This window comes from Arvicola amphibius, chromosome 14, assembly GCF_903992535.2.
Source record: "Arvicola amphibius chromosome 14, mArvAmp1.2, whole genome shotgun sequence".
NCBI classification, from domain to species: domain Eukaryota; kingdom Metazoa; phylum Chordata; class Mammalia; order Rodentia; family Cricetidae; genus Arvicola; species Arvicola amphibius.
In genome coordinates, this window is record NC_052060.1 from 31669932 (window position 1) to 31689208 (window position 19277).

Sequence of the window (19277 nt, forward strand, 5' to 3'; positions counted from 1 at the left end):
TCTCCCTCATGTTCTCTCTCCTTCTGCTCCTCATCAGGACCTTGGGAGCTCAGTCCAGTGCTCCAATGTGGGGCTCAGTCATTTTCCCCATCTATCGCCAGATGGAGGTTCCCTCACGGTCCTGACTTTCTTTCTCATATGTAATTTTTCAAGACAGGGTTTCTCTGTGTAGCTTGGAAGCCTGTCCTGGAACTCACTCTGTAGACCAGGCTGACCTCGAACTCACAGAGATCTGCCTGCCTCTGCCTCCCGAGTGCTGGGATTAAAGGCGTGCACCACCACCGCCCGGCTCATTATCAGTTTTAACGAAAGAAAAAAACTAAAGCTTATAGATTTAATGTCGTGTGGAATCTAACTCAAGAAGAGATAAGAATTTGTCTAAGCTTCTTTTAGTGTACAAGACCATTAAATAATGGGATGTCTTTGCTAATGTGAATATATACTGTGAATATATTTTGTATATAATTTTAATGTAAAAGCCTCTAATGTCATCAGCTTTTTAAAAAAGTGACTGAAAATTTAGTCATTAGGCTACTGCAATTAGATCTTAATACTAGAACAAAATTACCCTAAGTATGGGGCTGGAGCAATGACAGCATCTGGTGCTCTTGCAGAGGACTGGGGTTCAGATCCCAGCATCCACACCAGGAGGCTCGCAACCATCGGTAACCCCAGTTCCAAGGGATCCGGTGCACTCTTCTGGCCTCTATGTGCACCTGAATGTCTGTGCTGCGATGCACTGACTTAGGTACACATGTCCAGAAAATAAGGAAGGAAGGAAGGAGGGAGGCAGGGAAGGAGGGAAGGAGGGAAGGAAGGAAATAAATAAAATTTTAAAATCACCCAAAGTGCAGAATATTTTCAGTTTAAAAAATTTCTTTAAGGGGGCTGGAGAGATGGCTCAGAGGTTAAGAGCATTGCCTGCTCTTCCAAAGGTCCTGAGTTCAATTCCCAGCAACCACATGGTGGCTCACAACCATCTATAATGGGGTATGGTGCCCTCTTCTGGCCTGCAGGTATAAACACAGACGGAATCTTGTATACATAATAAATAAATAAATATAAAAAAATTCTTTAAGAGTATTTGTTTGGAGCTGGAGAGATGGCTCAGAGGTTAAGAGCACTGGCTGCTCTTCCAGAGGTCCTGAGTTCAATTCCCAGCAACCACATGGTGGCTCACTACCATCTGTACCGAGATCTAGCGCCCTCCTCTGGCGTGCGGGCATACATCAAGGCAGAATATTGTATACATAATAAATAAATAAATCTTTAAAAAAAGAGTATTTGTTTGGGGGGGTTGGAGCGATGGCTCATTGGTTAAGAGCACTGGCTGCTCTTCCAGGGGCCCTGAGTTCGATTCCCAGCACATGGTGGCTCACAACCATCTATAATGAGATCCGATGCCCTCTTCTGGCCTGCAGGAGTGAGAACATGCAGACAGAGCACTCGTGTACATAAATAGTTAAATCTTTAAAGAAGTAACAATTATTTGGGCAAAAGGGTAAGATGCATTCCATTAGTTGCTTTGCAAACAGATTTTATCCGTATTTTAATTCAAGAGAATTATTAGGTTTATATCACAATTTTGCTTTGTCTTGTAAATTTTTGTTTCCTTATTTTTCTAGATTCTAAGATATATTCTATAAAACATAGACAAAATATTTTCTTTTTTCCTATCAAAATATCTAGAACACTGATTATACATTCGAGGCCATTTAAGCAGTTTGACTTTGATAGAAAGTGATGTGACTGTTCCACAGAGCTACTTAGAGACACAGCTCTGCGTGTGTGTTCTCTCTGGTAGATAATCATATTTGAAATGAGTGATATTTTGCTTCCCTGTGTCCTGTCAATATACTAGGCCCCATGATAAGATCTAGAAACAACTCTGGTATTTTTGGAAGGATTTTTTTTTTTTTTTTTTTTTTTTTGTCTCACAGTCCTGGCTTTTTTTAAAATCTAACATATCTTTTCTTCATATGTTACGGTTTTCGGTTTTGTTTTTATTGGGATCTCTGTGTGTGTGAATGTGAGTCTCAGCACCTGTATGTCTTTCTTGTGCTTTGTCTTGGGCTCTTTTCTGTTTGTTTTGTCTTATTCTGATTTGTTTGTTTTCTTCTTCTCCTTCTTCTTCTTCTTCTTCTTCTTCTTCTTCTTCTTCTTCTTCTTCTTCTTCTTCTTCTTCTTCTTCTTCTTCTTCTTCTATTATTATTATTAGTGCCTGTTTGCCCTCTAATGAGAGAGAGAAAGGAAAGGTGTGAACGTGGATGGGTGGGTGGGGAAGTGCGGAAGATGGGGAGGAGAAACTGTGATTCTGTGATTGGAATATATCATATGAAGAAAAATATTTTTAATAAATAAACTTTGAAAAAATACTCATGATTAGTGAGGAGCTATACCTGGTCTAGTTAAATGAAAAGCACACCCAGCACTCGGGAGGCAGAGGCAGGCGGATCTCTGTGAGTTCGAGACCAGCCTGGTCTACAAGAGCTAGTTCCAGGACAGGCTCTAAAGCTGCAGAGAAACCCTGTCTCGAAAAACCAAAAAAAAAAAAAAAAATGAAAAGCACATACTACAGATTCTAAGTTTAAAATAATCTGGAGTGAAAGTGAAGTTTTAGTCTAAACACAATGCATGCTATTTTTCATTTTTAATAGTATTGCTGACCTGTTAAAACTAAGAGGATATATGTAAAATTGAAATCTGTGTTATTTATTTGAGCCAGGGTCTCATTATTCTCACAGTGGTCTTGACCTCCTGGTGTAGCCAAAGATGACCTTGAACTTTGATCCCTCCTGCCTCTCCCGCCAGAGAGCAGGCATTCCAGACTTGGCCCTAGGCTTGGTTTTGTGCAGTTCTGGGGGTTCGTGAATGCCAGGTGTGCTGGTTAGTTTTATGTTAATTTGACACAAGCTAGAGTTTAGAAATTTTAGAAAAAACTTCCCCATCCGATTGGCCCGTGAGCATGTGTAGAACATTTTCTTGATTGGTGATTGATGTGGGAGGGCTCAGCTTCTTGTGAGCACCACCACCCCTGGGCTGGTGGTCCTGGGTGCTCTTAGAAAAGAGGCTGAACTAAGATGGGCGGTAAGCCTGTAAGCAGCACCCTTCTGGAGCTTCTATGCAGCTCCTGCCTCCAGGTTCCTGCCCTGCTTGAGTTCTTGCCCTGACTTCTCTCACTGATAGACTCTTATTTGGAGGTGTAAGTGAAAAATAGTCCTTCCCTTCCCAAGTTACTTTTGGTCATGGTGTTTGATCGCAGCAATAGAAACCCTAACTAAGACAGTAGGCAGACACTCTACCAATGGAGTCACGTTTCCAACCTCAAATTTATTTAAGTATTTGTTAAAAAGTACTACTAGTTGGCACCATTTATTCAATTATTGATTAAGTCTATCAAATATCCTTTTAAAGGAAGCATAGGGGGCCTGTAAAATGAAATGTATAGCATTTTATTTCTGCTTGTGTGTAACTTTAGCTGTTGAGGTTACGATAAAAATTCATGACATCTCACCTCCTAATTATCTCCCTGTGTAGCTTTGAACCTTCTGCAATCACCAGTCAGTTGATTCATGTCCTTCTGTGTACTGTAAGACCCAAGCCTCAGATCCTGGAGTACACTGCAGCTGCCAGAGCTTGGCCAGCTGTGAACCTGGGGATGTGCTCCTCAGCTCTCTATCCACACAGGAACAGCATCGTGAAACCTACCACAAAGGAGTCTCACGAATCACAATGTCTCAACATTGTGTTATAGTAAATCACTGCATGAACATTTAGAGGGGCCGAGTGCTGTCCCTAGAGTGGAGCCTTAGAGAAATACATTTTGATTAGAGTGTCTTCTAAAAATAGTTGAGATTTAAGACTTATGTCACCTTTAAGACGAAATCATGGCTTGCTGGTGACAACTTCCATTTGATTCCGTTTCTCCCCACCTAACCAGTATGGATCTTTTGGTGTTTCCCGTGTTTGGCATGTGCCCACTGAGCCTGCACACCATCCGTGGTAGACAAGTTGACAAACACAAGTCGTATTTACCATTAGTGTTACCTGAGAGCAGTTGCTGCCAGCAACGATTTTGAGGCCTTCCAGATTTTCTTCAGTTATTTTATGACAATACTGTAGAAGCTGAAAAGCAAAACTAACTTCTCCCACTTGTAATGGATATACAGTGCAGCTCACTTATGAGGTAAGAATGTTTGGTGTCTTAAGATAAGTGAGTGACTGGTCCGTAATTTAGTGAGGAGAGGGAGCCGTTTGGAGGGTTCGTTATTGGTGTTGATTCTTGTATATTGAACATTGTATGTGAGTATGCTTCTACCTCTATTGTATGAGAGTATGCTTCTAACTCTGTTTAAAACAATTGTCATATTGAGATATTTATCATATTGCAATGTACATTTCTACCTCTGATATTATTTGTATAATGACATTGTTTACGTTTGGGGATATTGTCCTCATTTATTGCACAGTTGTTTATTGTCTTAGTCTTTAAGTTAGATAGGTATTGAGAATTATATAGATCAGTAGTCATCTATGTTTGTCATTTATAATTAGACTAATCAGGTTCGTTAGATAAATAGAGATTATACTCAGAATAGATAGATAATCTTCAACCTCTTCAAAGAGCTGTAGAAAATGGCCTTTAATTTAACTCAGAGTTCCATGGTAGACAAATAATTTGGTAGTGAGACACAATTGCTCCTGGCAACACCAATCTATTCCCGAGAGAATGTTGAGCACCAAAGACACTCCACGTGGAGCCTTTCTTCTTGGCAGAACTGGCCTTTGGGCAAAGAAATGCCCATACCTCAACCTCTGACAGATACAGAGCATCCATAAATGGATAAAACAGGACTGTCATATCCTGCCAAGACAGGGTAAGATAGTTCTGAAAAGTTTCTTGCCTTTGAAAATGGTATGTCAGTTACGTTAGGCCTTAGCCAAAGTTGGTTGCTTCAACGCTGCAAACGTGACTTTGGGTGATTGTCCAGGTAGCTAGTTGTTTCTGTGATTTGTTGCATGTTTTAGAAGTGGTTTGAATGCACTTCCTAATTACTCAGGTAACATTATTTTCCTTCTCAGATCTTCGATGGGGTTGAAGACTATATAAATGTAGTTACTTTCCTCTCATGACTTGGCCAAGTTATTTATTATACAAGACTTAAGCTAGTTGGAATAGGATATTTGTGCTTATTGTATATAATTTCATAGTAGGTTTAGAACTCTCTTACTTAAACTAAAGGGGGAGGTGTTGCGGGAGCTCCTTCTGCTCCTTCAGCCAATAGCCGCTGAGATACCAGCCCATTGGGGTGTGGTCTCTCTTTTTAAAAATGCGGCCACTTCCCTCTGCTCACTCTCTGGCTTCCGGCTCCGCTTCTGACGACTAGGCTCCCTTCCTGATTGCGCAGAGGGCTGTTGTCTGGGACGGTGATCTGTAAGTTTTTTCCCCTTTAAATAAATAACCATTCTATTAATCATAATTCCAAACTGGTGTGGGATTGTTTGTGATTTACACCATCACCCTTTGACTCCCATGTCAGCCCTGCGTCTGATCTCCATAGTGTTGAGGTTGGAACTGAAGTTATTCCCTTAACGCAGGTATTTTTGACCTTTTGCTCCACTGAGATAGTCATGTGTCTTCTACTTTTTGCTAAGAAGTTGGGGAGTGGGGTGGGCTTGAGAGATGGCTCAGAAGTTAAGAACACTGACTGCTCTTTCAGAGGATCCAGGTTCCATTCCGAGCACCCACATGGTGGCTCACCACTGTCCAGAACTCCAGTTCCAGAGGATCTGATACCCTCTTCTGACCTCCACAGGTGCCAGGGGCGCACACGGTGCACAGATATACAAGCACACAGAACACCCATGCAAATAAAATAAATTGAAAAATAAAAGGTTGGAATAGTTAGTGTTTTATGGATGATGCAATTGAAACTCAAAAGAAGAAAGTGACTTGTTACTGCTCATGTATCCCATTAATAACAAATGCTAAGATTAGAACTCAGAATTGGAGGCTACAAACTTATAATACCCCAAATGGACTCTAACCCTCTGAAACCATAAGCTGCACATTAAATGCCTTCCTTTATAAGCTGACTTGATCATAGTGTTTTATCACAGCAATAGAAAAGTAACTAAGGGAGTAGTTGGTACCAGGCCGTGGACTATTGCTTCTACAGGCCTGACTGTAGTGTGCTTTTGGAGGAATATGGATGGCTTTGGGACTTTGGACTAGGAAAGCATTTGGTTGCTGTAAGCAAGGCTTCATGGGCCACCTTAGTAGAATTTGGAAGACAGTAATGCTGAGAGCAATGTGGATCATGCAGGCCCAGCTCGAGAGGTTTGGAGTGCTGTATTATTTGTGTTTTGATAAATAAAGCTTGCCTGAAGATCAGTGCAAAGCAGCCACACTAGTCAGTCGTACAGGCCAGGTGAGTCAGAGAGGAACAATATTAGCAGCTGGGCTGGAGGGCATTCTTGTGATGTTTTGGCAAGGACTATGGCTACGTTCAGCCTTTGCCCTACAAATCTGCCTGAGGAAGCACTGAAAGTTATTAATCTCCTTGATGGAGGTGATTTCAAGGCAGCTTACTATGGCTTCTGTTGCATGGTTGTTAGTAATCACTCGTATGCAGGTCTACAGTGAAAAGAGCAAGTTGGGGGGGGGGAAACAAAGGCAAAATATATATGATGAAGAGAAAGATAACACCAGAAAATGTAATGTCGGAGGCAAGGCTTGTGCCGAAAGAGATGAGAAAATTAAAGAAAGACCTGATCCAAAGTGAGCTAAAGGGAGGGGGGTACTCAGGTCGAGACCCCATTAGCTAAGCTTCCGAGGAATTTTCTGTTTCTGAAAGGACATAGAAACAAAGCTGTGGAGGACCCAAGGTTTGGTCCACACTTATCACACAACGGCACTGAGCCTCAGGCCCAGACTTGGTGAAGAGTTTTCATGTTAGTGCGCAAGCCGTTGTTAATGTCAGTCAGCCTAGCCACTGGGCTGGATTCAGCCAGGCATCTGCTCCAATTAGAACCCTGCTGTCTTTGCCAAAGCAGATAGGATTGACGTTAAATCCCCCGGTATTTCCTCTGTCACGCAGTAAAGGAACTTTGCTTCTTGGAGAAAGAAATTGCCATCCACAGAGGTGTTCATATTTTCTTATATATGTACATATCGGGAAAAATTGGAGAGTGTTTACAACTGTTCATTGACAGGATTTTTGGAAGTTTTACAAGGTACTACTATGTTTCCTCAAATATCTAACCTGTCTACATGTTTTGGTCTGCAGAGAAATGGTCAATGCATGGTTTTCAGAGAGAGTTCACACCATCCCTGTATGCAAGGAAGGCGTCCGAGCCCACACAGAGTCTTGCTCCTGCTCTCTGCAGCAGAGCCCTCATGCAGATAACGCCACCTCTGGAGCACCAGCCAGAAAAATCTCTGCCTCTGAATTTGACCGGCCTCTTAGACCCATTGTTGTCAAGGATTCTGAGGGAGCTGTGAGCTTTCTCTCTGACTCAGGAAAAAAGGAACAGATGCCACTAACCCCGCCAAGATTTGATAGTGACGAAGGGGACCAGTGCTCAAGACTCTTGGAATTAGTAAAAGACATTTCCAGTCATTTGGATGTCACGGCCTTATGTCACAAAATCTTCTTGCATATCCATGGACTCATCTCCGCTGACCGCTATTCCCTATTCCTTGTTTGTGAGGACAGCTCCAAAGATAAATTTCTTATCAGCCGCCTCTTTGATGTCGCTGAAGGTTCAACCCTGGAGGAAGCTTCCAATAACTGTATCCGCTTGGAGTGGAACAAAGGCATTGTGGGACATGTGGCAGCTTTTGGTGAGCCCTTGAATATCAAAGATGCCTATGAGGTAAGTAGGGGAGCATAGAGCATCCAACAATGGTTGTGAGGAGTGGGGGGAAGGTGAGAGGTTGAGATGTGATAATTTGCATGATTGGAAAGTAGCCAGGGCTGTAGCTTAGTCAGTGGTGGAGTGCTTGTTGTGTCTAAGCATTGAATTGAATCTCCAGTCCTCAGGGGATTGGGGAAGATTTAAAAAACCAAAAAAACAAAACCAAAATTAACTAAGTATATGCTAGGTTGCTAGCTTGTCAGTGCCTGTTTTTCTTCCCTAGTACTTTAGTACCAGGCAGGGACCGAGGGAAGTCTTTTCTTTTTCCATTAAATATAATGTAAGCAAATGCATCTCATATTTGCATGCTGATGAGTCTAGGCTATTTCTATTTGAACTTTGTGATTTTCAAGCTGGGATTCTAAAATGATAGGTCCAAAACTTGTCAAAGTAAATAAATAAACAAGCTTCTTCTTTCATTCAGGATGCATTCGAGAAGGCACTGCCATCTTTTGAAATCCCATTGACACCAAAGTTTGGTTTTCTTTCCTTTCATCTTTGTTTGGCCTTTTTTCCTTTTAATCAGATGGTACTCTTGGGGGGGGGGGGGATCCTTCTCAGCTGTTAATCAGTTGTTAAGTGACGGCGAAAGCTTGGAGATGGGTATTGCTCAGCTTTCAGTATCGATTTTTTATTTGCAAAGATAGTAGGAGACTTTGTTTCTACATCGCTGACTTTGAAAATTCTGTCAATGCCTAGTCTCATTTTTCCTATTTTCTTTAAATAGTTAAAAAACCCACTTCATTGTAATGAAATTACAAATGAAAATATTATGCAGCTAGATTAACATAATCACTCAAGCTAACACTTGGCGAGTTCCTACCGCTATATATCTAATGAATAGATGCCGTTCTATTAGGATAGCCACTCTGAAGCCAGGGAGCTTCGGTTTTATACCTTCACACCCATTATTTTTATACATAGATCCACAACAAATTTGCTTTATATCCTTTACCTCAGACCTGTCCATCATCGTTAATATTGCTATTTTTTTCTTCCCTCCATATGTTCCCACACGTATAGTTGTATATTTGTTTACATACGTAATGTATACATTGTAGGCTAGGGTCCACACATGAAGGAGAACATGTATGTTTTTTTTTCTTTCCGAGCTTGGGTGACCTTGTAAATGTTGTGAATTCTCTGTCTATCCATTTTCATACAATTTTTTTATTTCATTTTTTAGAACTGAATAATATTTTTATATGTTTACCAGATTTTCCTTGTCTATCTGGTGGTAGGCTTCTTGGTTGGTTCTATTTTCTTGCTGTAGTAAATAGAGCAACAATAAACATGGATGTGCAGATATCTCTATGATAGGGTATAGAGTTCTCTGGGTCAGTGCCCGGGAGTGAAGTAACTGGGTCATATATAGTTCTGTTTCTTTTTTTTTTTTGGAAGGGGAGGGGAGGGGATATCCAGGTTGCTTTTCATATTGACTGTACTAATGTGTACCCCACCAGCAGTGAGTACGGTTCCTCTTCTCCAAACCCTCCAACATTTGTTGTCAGATTTCCTTTTCTCATTTTTAAGATTTATAAACAGTTTATTTTATGTGGATAAGTGTTTTTTTTTTTTTTTTCCACATGGAAATGTGTGTACTGTGTGCATTCCTGGTTCTTGTGGAAGCCAAAAGAAAAGTGTGCTGGAGACCCTGGAATTAGAGTTACTGATCATGTGCTGGGAATCAAACCTGGGTCCCAGGAGAGATCAGGGAAGTGGTCTTTACTGCTAAGCCATCTCTCCAGTCCCTGTCATCAGGATTTCTTAATAACAGCCATTCTGAAAGAGTGAGGTGGTATCTCAAAGTATTTTAAATTTGCATTTATCCAATGACTAGGGATGCTGAACACTTTGAAATAGTCGTCGTCTGTTTGTTTCCTCTTTGGAAACGGTCTCTTCTGCTCATTAGTCCAATTCTTAACTGGCAGTTCTATTTCTTTGGTATTAAATTTCTGTAGTTCTTCACGCATCCTGGTTCAAACGATAAAGATTTTTTTTCCCATTCTGCACTCTGCTGGTAGCTTCCTTAGTTGTTCAGAAACCTGAATTTCTTGCCGTACCATCTGTTGATGGACTCTCGTAAGGCTAGCTAGTTCTTGCGCCAATCCAGTTCAGTTCAGAAAACTCTTTATCTATTCCAAGATCTTGAAGAGCATTTCCTTGGTTTTTGTCTCATGGTTTCAGCATTTTAGCTTTTAAATTAAGGTCTTTGGTTCATTTCAGATTGATTTTTGTACAAGGTAAAAGATATAAATCTAAGTTTATTCTTTTACAGGTGGATATCTAGTTTTGCTTCCATCATTGGGTAGGTTTTTCCCTAATGTACGCTTTTTTTCTCCTTTGTCACGGATTATATTGGCATAGCCTTGTCAGCTTATTTCTGGGTCTTCTATCCTAGTTTGTTTTCTTTACCTCTGTGGCCTTACAGTGTAATGTGAGGTGAGACACTGTGATATTTCCAACTATGTTTTTACTCCATAGGATTGCTTTAGCTATTCTTGGTCTTTTGTGGTTGCTTATGAATTCTTGAATAGTGCTTTCTAGATCTTCAAAATATGGCATCAGAATTTTAAATAGATACTTAATTTAATTTATATATTTATTTTGGTAGTAGAGATGTTTTCTTATTAATGGTAGTAGAGATGTTCTTCATGGAGCTGCCCTCTGCCTTCGAGTGCTCTAGTAACATCACACTGTAGCTGACTCCAAGAACCAAGAGCCATACTTTTTATTCCTGCCGGATTCGCATGTCCTTTCTCTTCCTGTAGTAGGGGACAGAAGGATTTATACTCTTCGGTGGCACTGTAGTCCCAAGAATCCTAGGACCATAAATACTCTTTTGAAAGCTGTCATTTGTCCCGTGGTCCTGTGTGTCTCCAGCATGTCAACTCTTCTCTCGCCTCATTTTATTTAATCTACTTACCATGTTTAAAGTTTGATGATGAGTTTTTGCTTTGTAGTTAATAGTGGTTGATTCTTAGGCTATGGTCTAGGCTAACCAGGTACTCTCTTTTGCACTAATCCTAAAGGTGCAGCCTTTTAGACTCAGATTCCTCCTTCTCTCCACCCTTGGTACTATACATTATTATTTATGGTGACTTTGTGGACCTTCATGTCCACTAATTCCATCATGAGTGTGGAATGAGTTCGTCTGTGTTCTAATTTACATCGGTATTAGGCCCTGGAAGTCATTTATCTAATGGAAAATTCTTCTCTGAGCTTCAAGCATAACTTGAATAATAAAAATACTGTCTCAGGGCCTTTTGTAAAAATAGTCAGATCATGAACATATGTTCAGATGCTTCCTGAGTCTGGCTTCTTTAACCATGAACTAGTAAAAACGACACTGCCAATGTGTTTGTTCCTTAAGCTTCTTTGGCCACGGAACACTTTCAAGGTTATAATGCAGAAATCCAAGAGGGGGCCATAAAATATAACTGCTTATATTGAAGCTGAGAACAATTTCCAAATCTTCATGGATACTTTAGTTGTGAGAAATTATCAACATTTGATTCACTACTTAGAAATTCACCACAGAAAATTATATAAGATAGCACATATCTGAAAATACAGTTAAAACTGATAAACTAGCACATTGCCTTATTTCAATTATAAGTTAATATCCTCATCTTAGCCCAATGGCTCTGTTAGACCACGGATACCAAGGGGAGGATTAGCTGGCAGGAGCTGTTTAAACACTGATTGATGTTGGGTCTTACGACATCTTAGTTGGGGAAACTTCCTTCGTGTGGCATTGGCTCTATTAATAGTAAGACAAAAATCAAAAGATTTACCAATAAGAAGGTAAGGAAATATTTGTATGTGTAAGATATTGACTTAACAAGCTATGTTTTCATAATAACAAAATATTCAGTACCTTCACAAGACCACATGAAAGGGTGCACTTTTTTTTTTTTTTTTTTTTTGGTTTTTTAAGACAGGGTTTCCCTGTAGTTTCTAGAGCCTGTCCTGGAACTAGCTCTTGTAGACCAGGCTGGCCTCGAACTCAGAGATCTGCCTGCCTCTGCCTCCCGAGTGCTGGGATTAAAGGCGTGTGCCACCACTGCCCAGCTAGGGTGCACTTTTTTAAAGAAAGTTTATATAATCCCTCCCTGTGATTGTTTTTATGTCATAAGGTTTTATATTATTAAAACTCCTGCCTCTCCCCTGACCTTACTCAAATGCAAGCCTCAGGTGCTGCTTCTGCATGGCCACCCCGCGTGGTCCGTGATGTCTGGAGGGCACAGATGATGTTAACGAGGATTCACATCACCATTTACATGGCTGACGTCACGTAACTGCCATTCCTCCCACCCTCCTTCCTTTACTTTATCCTTCCCTTCCCTTCCTTTGCAGAGGAACAAATCTGAGTCCTCTTACTCCGCGGTCTTCGCTTTCCGCTGAAGGACTCCTACAGATCCCTTAGGCTTAAAGGCGTATGGAATCTCTCTGGTGAATTCCTAATGAGTACATTTATTTCCAAAATAAATATTAGAAAAGGAAAGAGCACCAGCAGATGCTTCAATTTAGATAACTCATGGACTCTTGCGGTGCTGTTGTGCCCCCGGGGAACACAGTCTGGGAACTGCTGTGCCTGCGCCTGTCCATGTTCGTGCTCTAATTTTAGGCATTATCTTTAAAATGCCATTCTCGGAGAAAATGAGCCCTTACTTGGCAACTCTTTTGTGTTTTTGTTTTCTGTTATTTTCGTTTTGAACGCACAGATCAGTGTAAGAACCTTCCGCACCCGGTCTTCTTGGCTCTTTACTTGCCTTCCCCGCTTTGCTTCGTCGGGTCCCTCTTTCCTTCCATCTCTCTCTCTCTCGTAAGTCACACATGCTCAGTATGTTTTTATAATGAGTCGAAGATATACTTTTAGTAAATATTTTATCGTAGTTTTAATTTTTTATTGGTGTGTATATGTGTGTGTGTGTGTGTGTGTGTGTGTGTGTGTGAGAGAGAGAGAGAGAGAGAGAGAGAGAGAGAGAGAGAGAGAGAGATAGGTCACATGTGTAGAAGCCAGAGAACAGCTTACAACTTTTGGGAGTTCTTTCCTTCCATGTACCATGTGGATCCCATGAATTGAGCTCCAGTTTCCAGGCTCAGTGGCCAGAACCTTCCCCCCACGGAGCCATCTCACCGGAGCCTTCATTTTGTTCTTTTCAATAAGCACGTTCTTCTTCATGCAATAAAACGATCAGCAGAGCGGGGCAGTGGTGCGATGCTCTTATCTGGTGTGCACAAGCATCCAATAGGCCACATTCAAGCAATGCCATGCGTCCTGTCCAGTAACCCCGGTGCAGTTGTTTTCCTTCCCCATCGGGATGCGGTTCAGGATCCGATTACCCGCAGAGCTGTCACATCTCCCTCCAAGCTAATACGGTTTGTCACCGTGTTTATCTTCCTTGATTTAGGTATGGTTGAAGGGTAGGGGACAGTTATTTTTAGACCGTCTGTCATGGGTAGACCGAAGTTAGGCCCTTTTGGCACGGGCACCCACAGAGGTCTAATTTTGAGACCGTCTTTGGTTTTCCAGACAACAGCTAATTCTCAGTTCTCCTGTGTAATGTGGATGTTTACAATCTGTTTAATTCTAATACTGCCCCCCCCCCCCTGGAGGCACAAACCCTATAGGTTAAGGTGAGAGTCCCACCAGGCTGCCTTGTTTCCCAACACCATCTCAAAGGTGACCCTGGCAACCCACACTTTCTTCACTCTGTCTTCAGTAAGAGTCCCTTACTTCTCAGGCTCAGTCATCTGCTCAGACGAGCCACAGAACTCTGCAAAGCCCTGTATCTGTGGTTAAAACTCTGAAACAGTTCAACTGAAGGGAACCCGGGATAAGACATGGGGGAAGGAAGAAAGCCCTGGCCCTCTCTCTGGTTCTTGGCTACCCCAGCGCAGAGATACGAGGTGATCCTAGAAGTTCCACCAACCCTATGTTGCAATCTTGGTGTGTAGATATAAATTCTGCTGCTTTGACTGCATAGTTGAGTTAAATCCCCTTCTTTATCAACTGAATTTGCAATGACAACATTTCTTAACAAAATTTTTACAAAAGGTACATTTTTATTCTTAACATTTGATTTAGTACTTTGTACAGTAATTCACCAATCATTAATTTTTACTTTCTTAACCCGTCACTATTAATATTCTTTCTACTTTTCTTAGATACAATGAAGTCTAAAGATAAAAACGTCTAGATAAGCAGAGATAAAGTAAGAATTATTTCGCTGAAAACCTTTGGCAAACACGGCCTCTGAATGTGAGCAAAGCCTTGTGCTTATTTGCAGGAATAAAAACCCAAGAATGCAGTGGTGCTTATCATGTAATATATATATATATATATATATATATATATATTGATTTATCTTTTCCTTTGACATTATCTTTAAAGCCAACTTCAGTTCTACCCTCTTGAGAAAACTGGCCTCATTTCTGACCCCATTTGATAGACTCTGGTGTAATCACCTGCTTCATTCACAGCTTTGGCTTTGCATGACTTTAGGTCAATTTAAAGAAAAAAATAGAAATGACCTTCAAGGAAAGGAGGGCTTTCCTGTCTGAATATTCCATATTCCTGAGGGGGAATTCCAAATGCAGCTTTTGGAGCAAGACTCCTATTATTAGGTGGAGCGTGGAACTTGCTGGGGTCTGTACGCTCTGTAGTGCTCGTTCTGGTCTCATTGTCTGTGCTCATGTATGACTTTCCTTTTTTCAAATTTCAGTCCTCATGAACACGCTTTGTTTGAGGATTATAAAGAAGGACCACATCTAATAATGAGAGTATCACTATAATTTTTCTAATTTTAGTAAACAAGTATTAAGAATATAGTAATATAGTGGGAAGCTGCGTTTTTAACTTTACTTAATCCATATTTAGAACTTCTATGCTTTTTGCACATCTTTTGTAATTCTTAGATATGTGTCCGTATGCTTAAAAACAGAAACAGTAAAAGATGGGGCCAGAGAGATGTCTCATCTCGGCAGCTGCTGCACATGTCGAGGGCTGAGATTTGCTCAGCTCCTGACCCACATCAGAGAGTTCACAACTGCCCTAACTCCAGCTTCAGGGCGTGTGCTGACTTGTGCGCCTCCTTGGGTACCTGCTTTCATGTGCACACACACTTACACATTAAAATGTCAATTAAAAAAATGTCAAGAGCTAACAAACCCCTCACAAACACCCGCTATAGATAGAAGCAGCGCCAGCACTTTGGAGGGCAGAGGGAGGAGCCATGCCTCCCCACTGACAACCTCAGCAGCCTGAAGACTTCCCTTACACTTTAAAACCAAGCAAGGATTCAGGGCTTCGGTGCCGACAAGAATGTAAGGACTAGCCAGTTTAGGAAGCAGAGTCGAGGTTTAAGAAAGCTATTTGTAGCCGGGCAGTGGTGGGTCATGCACGCTTTTAATCCCAGCACTTGGGAGGCAGAGGCAGATGGATCTCCCAAAACCTGAGTTCAAGGCCAGCCTGGTCTACAGAGTTAGTTCCAGGACAGCCAGGGTTACACAGAGAAACCCTGTCTTGAGAAACCAACCAACCAACCAACCAACCAACTAAACAAACAAACAAAATCAAAACAACAACAAAAAAGAAAAAAAAAACAAAAAAACCCCCAAGCTATTTGTATATGAGTTTAAGAATAAGGGTTAAGAGAAGAAAGTTAGACATGCCCAGGAGCGTGCCTATGGAGCACTCACGGGGAGGACTCCCTGTGTGCTAGACAGTCACATATGGAATTAGGGTGGGGCTTGAAGTTACTATCTTTGGTGAGTTGTTAAGACTGAGTGGCTCTTCCGGGGCAGCTGATAAGATGAGAGTCTACTCTATAGGGACGCAGGAAGACATCTTCCATGTAAACAAAAGTTAGCAGATTTCCAGGCCAGAAATCTTACACATTCAGGCCTAGCGGTCATTGCTACTTTAACTTAAGATCGCTCTTTATGAAATGAACATTAATTCTATGCCAACAGCTTTTCTGGAAAATGTTTGTGCTGGACTTGGAGGTTTCCACTGAGCTGCTGAGAGGCTTTAGCCAGACTCCAGGATGAGGGGCTCCTTTTCTTTTCCACTTCCCCATGATTTCCAGTTCTCTACTCTCCTGACAGGGTACTGTGGATGTACGGGGGCTATCCTTACCCCGGAAACTGTTGTTTGCTGGAAAGGTTTTAGGGCGGAGCTGCTTTCCTCTGAGTGCCAGGGTAACAACAGTCAGTAGGCAGATGGAGACAGTTTCTCTCGGAGGTCAAAGATGCAACTTGCTCCTCAACCACAAAACTCTCTAAATATTTGTATGCCATTTAGTTTGGAACAATTGTTGAAATCTTGGTTTGGGACAGGGTGCTTGGTTTTCCTAAACACTGAAACCCCAGAACAGCCTCTTTGATAGATGTTTTGGGCTTACATGGTTTGATGTCTTCACAATGCTGAAATCGTTACTCAGGAGTAGCAGGGGAAGTCAAAGGTTAGATTTCTCTAATCTAATGCAAGAGAAAAAAATCAAATCAGTCTTGGTACAGGTAGGCCAATAAATTGGATTTCTTTTTTTCTTCCTAGGATCCTCGGTTCAATGCTGAAGTTGACCAAATTACAGGCTACAGGACACAAAGTATCCTTTGTATGCCAATTAAGAACCACAGAGAAGAGGTAAGCTGATTTTTCATTTCCTATAAAAGGTCATTTGGAAATAGTTTTTGCTTTGAAAAATGTTTTTTACTCCACACGTGTATGAAATCATACTATCGTGACAAATTATCATTTAAATTAATGTATAAATACTTAAATGTTCTGCTTGGGATTTTTAAAAACTAGTTACAGGGTTGAATGCTGGTTAGACACTTGCCCATGACCATTAATTGTGTGCATTTTGCTTCCTATCTAATGGATAGGAATTTTAAAGGATTTATCTCACATTGTATGATATTGTCTAAATAATGCTAATTTCATAAATGATCGTCTAATTGGGATGTTTCTCGGTTGATTTCTTTGGATTTACATTGCAGTAAGGAACACCTAGAAATCGTAGCTAATTTCGATTACATATATTTAGATGTGAAATTATAACAGGTATGAGAAAATATTTCGTATTTCATCTAACTAGACGGTTTAGAGTCTGTTAGCACCCAGTTCCCGCTTCATTTTAGATTTCCATGAAAGGAGCAGTAAATTGCCAATTAAACCAAATGCTTGAATCGTGCATTCCCAAATCTGAAATCACATTACAACCAACCAAGGGAATTCTGAAAGATTGCCAGTTAAATGAGTCATTTTTGTTGTTGTTGTTTTGTTTGTTTGTTGTTTTTGTTTTGTTTTTTGAGGCAGGATTTCTTAGTACAGCTTTTGGAACTTGCTCTGTAGACCAGGCTGGCCTGAAACTCAAATCGATCCACCCGCCTCTGTCTCCCAAGTGCTGGGATTAAAGGCGTGCGCCACCACCCGCTGGGCTGAGTCAGGGTTTTAAAGAGAGTCAGCAGGATGCTTATAGATAAAGCTGAGATTTATTATGGGAATTAGCCAGCATAATTGGAGGCCAAGAAGCTGATCATCTTCTTTCATTAACCTGGAGAACTATTACGGCCGGTGGTGTAATTCACTGTGAGATCTAAGACCGGAAAACCTTGGGGGCTGCCAGGCAGGGCCAAATCCAAAGGCCTTAGGACCTAGAGTTCTTATGTTTGGAGGCTGGAGATGGCCAGTTCAGCTTGAGGAGAGAGGGCAATTTGCCTCCGCCTCTGCCTGTTCCGTCTACCCAGATCCTGAGTGGCTTGGCCATTGCCCACATACGTTGGTGACGCCCATATGCATTGGTAGATGAAGAATGTTCCTCATGGGATTGCTGACTGAGGTGTTATTCCTTCCTGAGACACCGTCACAGGCACACCCAGAAATGGTTTTACCTGTTGTCTGGGTTCACTAGAAGGAATTGATAGATAAAATTAATCTTTAACACCAGGAAGTTAGGATATCTGGATTAACTGTTCTGTCGCTGCTGCGATAAACCCTCTAGAGCAAGGACAGGATGAGGAAGAAGTTTTATTTTGGTTGTGTTACCAGAGAGAGCATCTACAATGGTGAGAGAGGCGTGGCAGCTGCCACCCCAGCAAGAAGCTGAGAGATCACTTTTTCAAACTCAAGCCTATGTTGGAGAAAGTGAACTGGAAGTAGGGGCAAGGCTATGAATTGTAGGAACCGCCTCCACCGACATACCTAACATCCCAGATCCATCACAAATGATAACAGAACCAACTGGGGACCGGGTGTGCAGATACCTGTGCTTATGTGAGAAATGTCTGATCCAAACCACCATAGGTCCACAGAGATTCTGGGTGCTGATGTGTTTTCAAAGCCCACTGTAGGTTCCCATAAAGTCTGTGTTTGTATTCATCAGTCTTAATCTCAGCTGTGTAGCAGAGAACCGTCTGCTATGGTGGAGCGTAAACTCACGCCTTTCCTATGGCTTACCCTAGTATGGAGTTTGTATCCAGCAAGGGTCTGACGTCAGCCAGATTTGTCTCATTAGCGTCCCTTCTTTTCCTCTTTGAAGCAGACTTAGCTTTGCAATATGTGGCCGGGGGCAGCTCTCCTATCTTCCTAAGACTCCTCAGATATCACACCCAGGGTTAGGGTCTCCAGAAGCAACCACACTACTGGGGCTTGTGTTTCTGAGACCTGATCCTTTGTCATTCTACTGGGGGAATGTCACTGTGAATGTCAAGTAGAGTCCTGGAGTTCGAGGGTTCTCAGACTCCACAGCATCGAAGGGAGATAGGTGGATGTGGATAGATTAATCTGCTGGCCTCAGTTAATGAGACACTCCCTCTCCCCAAAGCTCTGTCAGCACCACCTTGCCCACACACTTCACTGCCTGAGGCAAGCCTCCTGCTAATTGCACGTTTCTCTTGTCAGTGTCTGTGACCCCCCCCCCCCCCCACTTTTGCTTCCTAGAGGGTTTCTCATTTTGCACTATTGCAGGTTAAATGGAAGCTCCTGGACTTGAGGTTATTTCTTGTTGTCAGGCCCTTAAGCTAGCTAAGTTTTAAATGATAGGTTCTTTTTTTAGGGTGTGCCTGGCCACTGCCCTCTGAGTCATATGGAGTGGCAGAACGGATATTTCTGGCCTCCTCTATGCCTCTCAGCTACTGACCCTTCTGCAGGAGGAATCACTGTTTGACCAAAACCCACAGCTGGTTTGGAGTTTGCAAAGCTGTGGCTTGTCCCGAGGCCAGGACTGCCTGTCTCTGTTCACCTTTGAGATGAGGACCGCTCCCTCCCCTCCCAGGGAGCCTGGCTGGAGCTGCCTGACTCCCTTTGCTTCCTTTTGGTGCAGCTGTCAGTCTTTCTCCACATGATT

The 19277-nt window shown here is 41.8% G+C and overlaps 1 protein-coding gene across 2 annotated transcripts in view; it reads left to right on the forward strand.

Annotated features, from left to right (window-relative positions):
* The window catches only part of Pde5a (phosphodiesterase 5A), a 134204-nt gene that overhangs the window by 10487 nt on the left and 104440 nt on the right, over positions 1–19277 (forward strand). For both annotated transcript variants that reach the window (XM_038311403.1, XM_038311404.1), the window contains exons 2-3: positions 7290–7878; positions 16484–16573. In XM_038311403.1, the coding sequence (XP_038167331.1) occupies positions 7290–7878; positions 16484–16573 (679 nt within the window). The remainder of the gene's footprint in view (positions 1–7289; positions 7879–16483; positions 16574–19277) is intronic.